At 41.4% G+C, this 6,795-nt stretch overlaps 1 protein-coding gene and 1 long non-coding RNA gene across 2 annotated transcripts; one reads left to right on the forward strand and one right to left on the reverse strand.

Annotated features, from left to right (window-relative positions):
• Positions 1–1,175: 1,175 nt before the first annotated feature.
• LOC146710028 (uncharacterized) lies at positions 1,176–3,005 on the forward strand. The gene is made up of 2 exons (XM_085457266.1): positions 1,176–1,547; positions 2,439–3,005. The coding sequence occupies exons 1-2, from the start codon at positions 1,288–1,290 to the stop codon at positions 2,707–2,709; spliced, it is 531 nt and encodes a 176-aa protein (XP_085313392.1). The 5' UTR covers positions 1,176–1,287; the 3' UTR covers positions 2,710–3,005.
• Positions 3,006–3,048: 43 nt separating this feature from the next.
• LOC146710029 (uncharacterized) lies at positions 3,049–4,496 on the reverse strand. The gene is made up of 2 exons (XR_014920522.1): positions 4,140–4,496; positions 3,049–3,543 (listed from the first exon to the last, which is right to left on the reverse strand). It is a non-coding gene; the product is annotated as an uncharacterized LOC146710029 (long non-coding RNA).
• Positions 4,497–6,795: the final 2,299 nt, after the last annotated feature.

The following is a 6,795-nucleotide window of genomic DNA, read 5'->3' on the forward strand; positions in this document are numbered from 1 at the left end:
GTTGTTATTGTGGTTTCTCTCTTGTGTCCATCCCCAATTTGAACTCTCTCTCTCTCTCTCTCTCTCTCTCTCTCTCTCTCTTAATTGGCCTTTGAATATTGTTATAAAAACCTGTAAATAGTGACCCTACCCTCAAAATTGTGAGGTGGCAGGTCATCACCAGATAAGGGACTGTTTTTAATGTCATTTTTTGTGTATTTTTTAGTGCTTTAGATACTGAAACATATTGTTTAATTTAGTCTCTCAGCCCATCCTTCATAGCACTCACACAGGAGAGCTGAAGCTATAGAGTAGGAGCAAATTAAAAAATATTTTTGAGCCTCAATACAATTGAAATGTGTGTGCAGAAGTGGAGTAGCCCCATATGAGAGTGGCGTTGGTAATGTTTTCTACATTGACTGTAAGTCTCCAGTGAGTGTAGTCTGCCCACATCAGAGCACAGAGTTTGGTTATGTGTTTACTCTGAAAATCTCATCTCCTCTGAATCAATACTCCATTTACCACAAGCTCACACTGTGCTCCTCTGTCCTTTTGCGCTCCCATTTCTCTACATTCCTTCTCACCTGCTTGAAAGTGCTGTTGTTTTTGTGTCTCTTCTTCCTCTTTTGCATCTGTTCACAGTTCTTCTTTTTCCTCTTTTCTTTTACCCCTCTTTTTTTTCTTTTGCCCCCTATCTCCCTTTCCATCTATTCTATTTCTTTAAATCGTTAGTCCTTAGTTCCTCTTCTACAGTGCTGGGTGATGTTGTTTTTAAAAGTAACTTGAACCATTACAGTGATAACTACCATAAAAAGTTACTTGTTAGAGTACTTTTGTGGTACCAAAAATTAAAACTCCTTGCATTTCCTTGTCCAGATGGAATGTGGCCTACTGTAGCATCTCTTGGACTGCATAAGGAGCAACAATATTGTAAAACTCTATGTTAACTTTCTATCCCATCCATTTCTTTTCTTTCACTTATCCCATTCAGGGTCACAGTTGGGCTAGAGCCAATCCCATCTGTCACAAGAGGAGAGGTGCGGTATGCTATGAACAGGCCAGCAATCTATTGCAGGGCTAACGGTGTGTTCACACCGAACGCGATGGACGCGAATAAAACGCCCCAAACGCCCCTAATTTGACGCGTGTACATTCGCGCGTGTCCAAGAAAAATCCATCGCGCGTCAAAATTTTGACGCGCGTGAACCGGAAATGTGGGAGGAATGTGGGAGGGAGTTGTGCCAGACCGGTATCTTTGCAAGATGGCAGCTATCGAGCTAGCGCTTGAAGAGAGAGTCTCCCTTCTCTATGTACTGTGGAGAGCAGAGCAGCAGCGTAAAAGACGTCCTCGCCGTACCTGGGTCCATCAGGTCCTCCAGAGGCATGAGCAGTTTGGTGAGTTTCACCACTTGCTCCAGGAGCTACGCCTGGATGACGGCCGATTCCAGCGCTATCACCGTCGGCCAGTTTGAGGACCTGCTTTCCCTCGTCGGTCCCAGCATCGCCCGCCTAGACACCAACTACAGACGCTCAATCCCACCTGCAGAGCGCCTGTCCGTCTGCCTGAGGTTAGTAAAACTATTTAATACGGTAGTCCTTTATTGATATCTGTGCTAATATGCTAATCCATCCAGTTATACACTGCTAACATGGATGTGCTATGCTAACAGTGAATGCTGTCGGTGTTTACTGAAAGCAAACTGTGGTACAGAGACGACTCTTTATAATATTTCTAGTGATACTCAGAAGCTCTCATCAAGTCCCGATTTAATTCGATTTATGCTGTTATCAGTGTTTGCATGATAGCATGGCTGTGGTGTCACATCAATGTATGCGCTCGGTGTTTGCTGATATCAAACTGTAGCATTAGGACCACTGAGTTAACCTTTGTAGTGATACTCACTCCTTTTTATTTAGACCTGGTTTAATTCTGGGATAGTTGAATATTTGTATATAATCCCTGCAGCTGTCAGACTCTATAGCAGGGATCACCAGCCTTTATTAAAACAGAGTTAGATAAAACTGTGAACAGTTTGGTTCATCTCTAGTTACATGGTTCTATCTTGATAAGCTATGTCTTATCACAGATTAATTTTTCAAAAATATTAATGATTTAAGCAAGGAAAGGGCTACATGTCAACATACAACTCTTTATTTCTATTAATGTCTTACTTCATTCCTACCTGATTGACATGTTTAGGAATTATGAGTGATTGGCTCACTGTAGTTGTGAAAGTTGCTACCAATCAAATTATGATATGTTAAAGTTAAAACAAAACACAACTGTTTTAGATATGACCTAATATACATTTTGTAATTATCCTTATAATTACAAAATGTTTTATGTAAGATTTAAGTTTTGTGATTTATATCTGACATCACAAAAGTATTTTGGAATTTGAATAATGTATTTTGTAACTGCAGTACACATAATACTGATTTTGAACAATTTTGTCCAGGTTCCTTGTCACCGGGGATTCCTTCAGGACCATCGCGTTCAGTTTCAGAGTCGGTGTGTCCACGGTGAGCCAGATCACCCCCCAGGCAGCGACGTCCATCTGGGACTGTCTAGTGGACGACTTCATGGCTGTGCCTTCACCTGGAGACTGGCGCTCCATCACAGAGGGATTCCAGGAGCGCTGGAACTTTCCTCTGTGCTGTGCAGCTCTGGATGGGAAGCACATCCAGACAAAGGCACCCCATATATCATATAGGAGACACACACATTGATATACACTAAATATTCATTTCATTTCTTTTTTGTGGTGCCCAAATTGATGCACCTGCTTGATTTTGTTTAAACAATTATTGCACACTTTCTGTAAATCCAGTAAACTTCTTTTCACTTCTCAAATATCACTGTGTGTGTCTCCTGTATGATATTTAACTGACATTTTTTATTGTAACAACCAACGATTTATACAGGAAAATAATGTCTATTAACAAGGTTGCCCAAACTTCTGCATCCCACTGTATCAGTATATTTTGTCATTAGTATAATATGAAATAAATTCTACATGTGTCAAGTTGTGTGCCAACATTTGCTGTGTAGTAGAACTGAGACATTAGTCATTATAAACATTTATTTGAAATAATATTAAAAGTCTCAAACAGAAAAACATTAAACATAAATATATAAAATATAAGAATTTACAGAGAGACAGGAATAAAAAGGACCAGCTGCTCTCCAGAGCAGGAACAAGGCTGAGGAGGAAATGCTCCATTGGAGACTGGTGTGGCCTCTTCAGGGACTCCAGGATGGCCAGCTCCACCGCCGATGGACCGTCCTGGGACCCGTCCCTCATCTGCCTCGGAGCCGTCCTCCTCTGTGGGCCTGTAAAACAGCACAAAACACAAAGAAATGAGAAGGCTGCTACTAGATTTTAATTTCAACATTGAAAAAAAAAAAAAAAACAATAACAGGATATAATCAGATTGGTTGTAGATATTTAGTAAAAGGGAATCCCACCGACTAAAAAGGTATCAGTGCTTGCTGTACATATCTGTGGGTGCAGCAGCAGGAGCTCAGGGACTGGGGATGCTCTGCTGCAGAATCAGTTCGTTCTATCAATACAGTATTAAATGTTAACAGGTTGGATATAATAATCGTAGAGTAGACAGTGGTCCCTCATTTATTGCAGGGGTTCTCAGAATAATTAGCCCCTGGTCACAGTTCTCACAATTGATTCTCAAAGTGCAAACCTTTGTAGATTGCAAAACGTAAAAGTATTATTATGCCGCGGTTTGTCTTCATCTGCCCGCCACTTTCGTGCGCCTTTTTCCCTCACGGTGCAGGTGTCTATTTCCGAATGAGGCTCATAGTTATGGGTGTTTTTGTGCTGTTTTTTCTATTGGACGCGATGGTTATCAAAACCAAACGTGATAAATTTGGCAAGCGCAGGAGATTTGTCAATCAGGCTGCAGAATGCAATGCTGTACTGTGCAATAAAAAATCAGCGAAAAAGCAAAGCAGTGACGGATGAACAGCGGGACCACTGTGTGCTGTTTATTAATAAACAATAAAATATATTCCTAAATGACAACATGCATAAAAGCAGAACGGTATTTGTACGTCAGTGGGAAAATAGCGGTGGCTTGCTAGCTTTTGTGCGGCTTCCCGGGTCAGTGAAAACTTTCAAAAGAGAAATGAATGAACTTACCAGGTTGCCCGATCTCTTCACATATCTTCCTCCAAGCTCGGTCCTTTTTATTCCTGTCTCGGTACTGAAAGCAGCTGGTGTTGTACAGCTCCGAGTTGTTTGCTACCGCATTGATTAGCCTTCCCCTCCATTGAAGTATGAAAGGCTTTGGCTGGATCTGCCCCTTTGACCTAGGTAACAGCCACGTCACCAGGCTCCTGATTGGTTGTCGCGGCGCGATTTGACGCTGGAGTTCAGATTTTTCCAACTCGAGCGGTAGACGCGAAACGCGCGTATGCACAAAATGCAACACAAAAACTCACGCGCGTGGTTTTATTCGCGAGTCAAACGCGCCAGACGCGCTACACTGACGCGCGTTTCACGTGTTTTGGCGTTTTCGCGACGCAAATCTGCTTCCGAATTTTCGCGGGACCCGTAATCGCGCGTCATCGCGCCTTTCCATTGACTTTACATGTAAACCTGACGCTCTATTCGCGTCCATCGCGTTCGGTGTGAACACACCGTAACACAGAGAGATAGACAACCATTCAGACTCATAGCAAATTTAGAATCGCTAATAAACTGAAGGTGCCTGTCTTTGGGAGGAAGTCAGAGTACATGGAGATAACCCACACAGACATGGGGAAAAGATGCAAACTCCAGACAGATTGACCCCCAGCCAGCAGATTTAAGCCACTGACCTTTCTGCTGTGACACAATGGTGCTGGCTACAACACCACCATGCTGCCATTAATGACTTTAACAGAACTAAAGGCTAACTGTTGTGCTAGCAGTAGCACCAAAGTCACTTATCTTAGCTTGACCAAAATCAGCGTAATAAAATTCATTGCAACAGTATCTCAGGGATGTTCATTCAAATGGTAAACACCGTACTGAGATCATAGGGAATTGCTGAATTTCCTCTTTTTATTTATTTTGACAGTCCAGAAGGAAAAGAAAACCTCTGTAAACTGTAAAGTTAAAAAAAGAAAGAAAGAAAGAAAACGAAAAAGAAAAAGAAAACTTCTAGCAGGACTGGGGAGGACGATCAGTCGACAGAACATAATGGGTGAGAGAGAAGAAAAAGTTAATGATATGCATTATTGGCAAAAAAAAAAAGGATTAAGAGTCAAAAGTATCTACTACTTTACACACCAATTATATGCTTAAGCCAGAACCTGGTTTCTCAGGCCAGGAGTCTGATAGCTGAAGCCTCTGATTAGCATTCTACTTTTGGAAACTCCAGAAACCACAAGTAAGCCAGGAGTCTGAAAGCAAAGTGCTTCTTACATTTCAAGATTACTGCCATTCTACTCCTCAATGGGCCTCATTGTCATTGTTGTGGAGTTGTTCATAGCTCGCAGGTACTTCTTCAAATCTGAAATAGCTCTCTTTGCAGCTGAAAGACAATGATAATTACTATGATCATGATGTTGTTCTTGTCCTTTTCAGCCACAATTTCAACATAATGTGAATACTTCCAGCATGTAAACTGTTAAGAAATCAGTTTCACCCCGGTTCTTTTTTTATTCCTCAGAGACGGCACCGGACTCAGTAGTCATTTTCACAAAACCTTTATTCATCTTCATTTAAGCATGCATCTTCTAGAAGGGGAGATGTCCAAGGCCGGTGTCCCTCTGCAAATCTTCCACTCCTTTGTTTGTTACAGTCAGCTTTATAGAAGCGACCCCATCATAAAACCCCCATGTTGTGCTGCAAACTCTGTGTCTGTGTGTGTATATGCACGAACACGTGAGTGCCTGTGTGTGCGCATACCCGTGTGTCTATGTGAGTGCACGTGAGTGAGTGTGCATGTAGGTGTGGGTGCGTCGTAACAGTCAAAGCACTGTGTGTGTGTCTCTGTGTACGTGACTTCCTGCCGGTCATAAAAGTAATCTCCTCACCCAAGCTACACCAAATTCCTTTAGACAACATACAAAACAGAGTTAACACTGAGACCCCCACTCTGCATCCACTGGGCCATTGGCCTCTTATTGTCTTACATTTACATTTAAGGTGGAGAGTCTCCTGCAAACCTACTTCTAAGTTTATAACAATTATGAGTTTTTATTAAAGGTACAAGCATCAGCATCAGCATCCCCCAACTGTAGCTTCCTGTCTCCTTTTATGACAGGCAGACCCCCAGTGTCAATAAATTCCTCTCCCTCTAAACAAATACACACACTTGCAAGCCTACAGCTAAGCCAAACTGAAACACAGACAAATCCTTCCCTATTCCTCTGATCTAAGCAAATTTAAAACATTATATTGTAATAATTATTTTCTTGTACTCACAAAAGGCTGCCCTCTTTTGATTCTCTCTATGTGATCGGTACTTCTTAAAAAGATTTTTATTTCTTCCCATTCTGCTTTTCTCTTTTCATTTTCATTCTCTTCTATTGATCTTTTATTTCCCACTTTTTCCTTTTTATTTAACTGATTTTTCAATTTGTTATCAAATCAAATTAAAATTCTTTTTATCTTGTTAAATTCAACACCCTTTTTCATCCCTTTTTTCTCTTCATTTTTCATCTGCATTTCTCTTTCTCTACTCTACTCTCCTTTCCTCTCCTCTCCTCTCCTCTCTAAAACCAATTTCCCAATAGGTCACATGGGTTCTCTTTGTGTGTGTGCACATGTTTATGCAAGTAAAGCCGCAGCTGTATTAAACACTTAG

The sequence above is a fragment of the Copadichromis virginalis genome, linkage group LG5, assembly GCF_057382275.1.
Source record: "Copadichromis virginalis isolate Kocher_CV1m ecotype Utaka linkage group LG5, C_Virginalis_male_GT1.1, whole genome shotgun sequence".
NCBI classification, from domain to species: domain Eukaryota; kingdom Metazoa; phylum Chordata; class Actinopteri; order Cichliformes; family Cichlidae; genus Copadichromis; species Copadichromis virginalis.

Excerpts from the sequence above, each read along its gene's own strand:
- LOC146710028 (XM_085457266.1), top strand. The coding sequence starts at position 1,288 with ATGTACTGTGGAGAGCAGAGCAGCAGCGTAAAAGACGTCCTCGCCGTA. Across the intron at positions 1,548-2,438 it reads CGCCTGTCCGTCTGCCTGAG|GTTCCTTGTCACCGGGGATT; the intron begins GTTAGTAAAACT and ends AATTTTGTCCAG.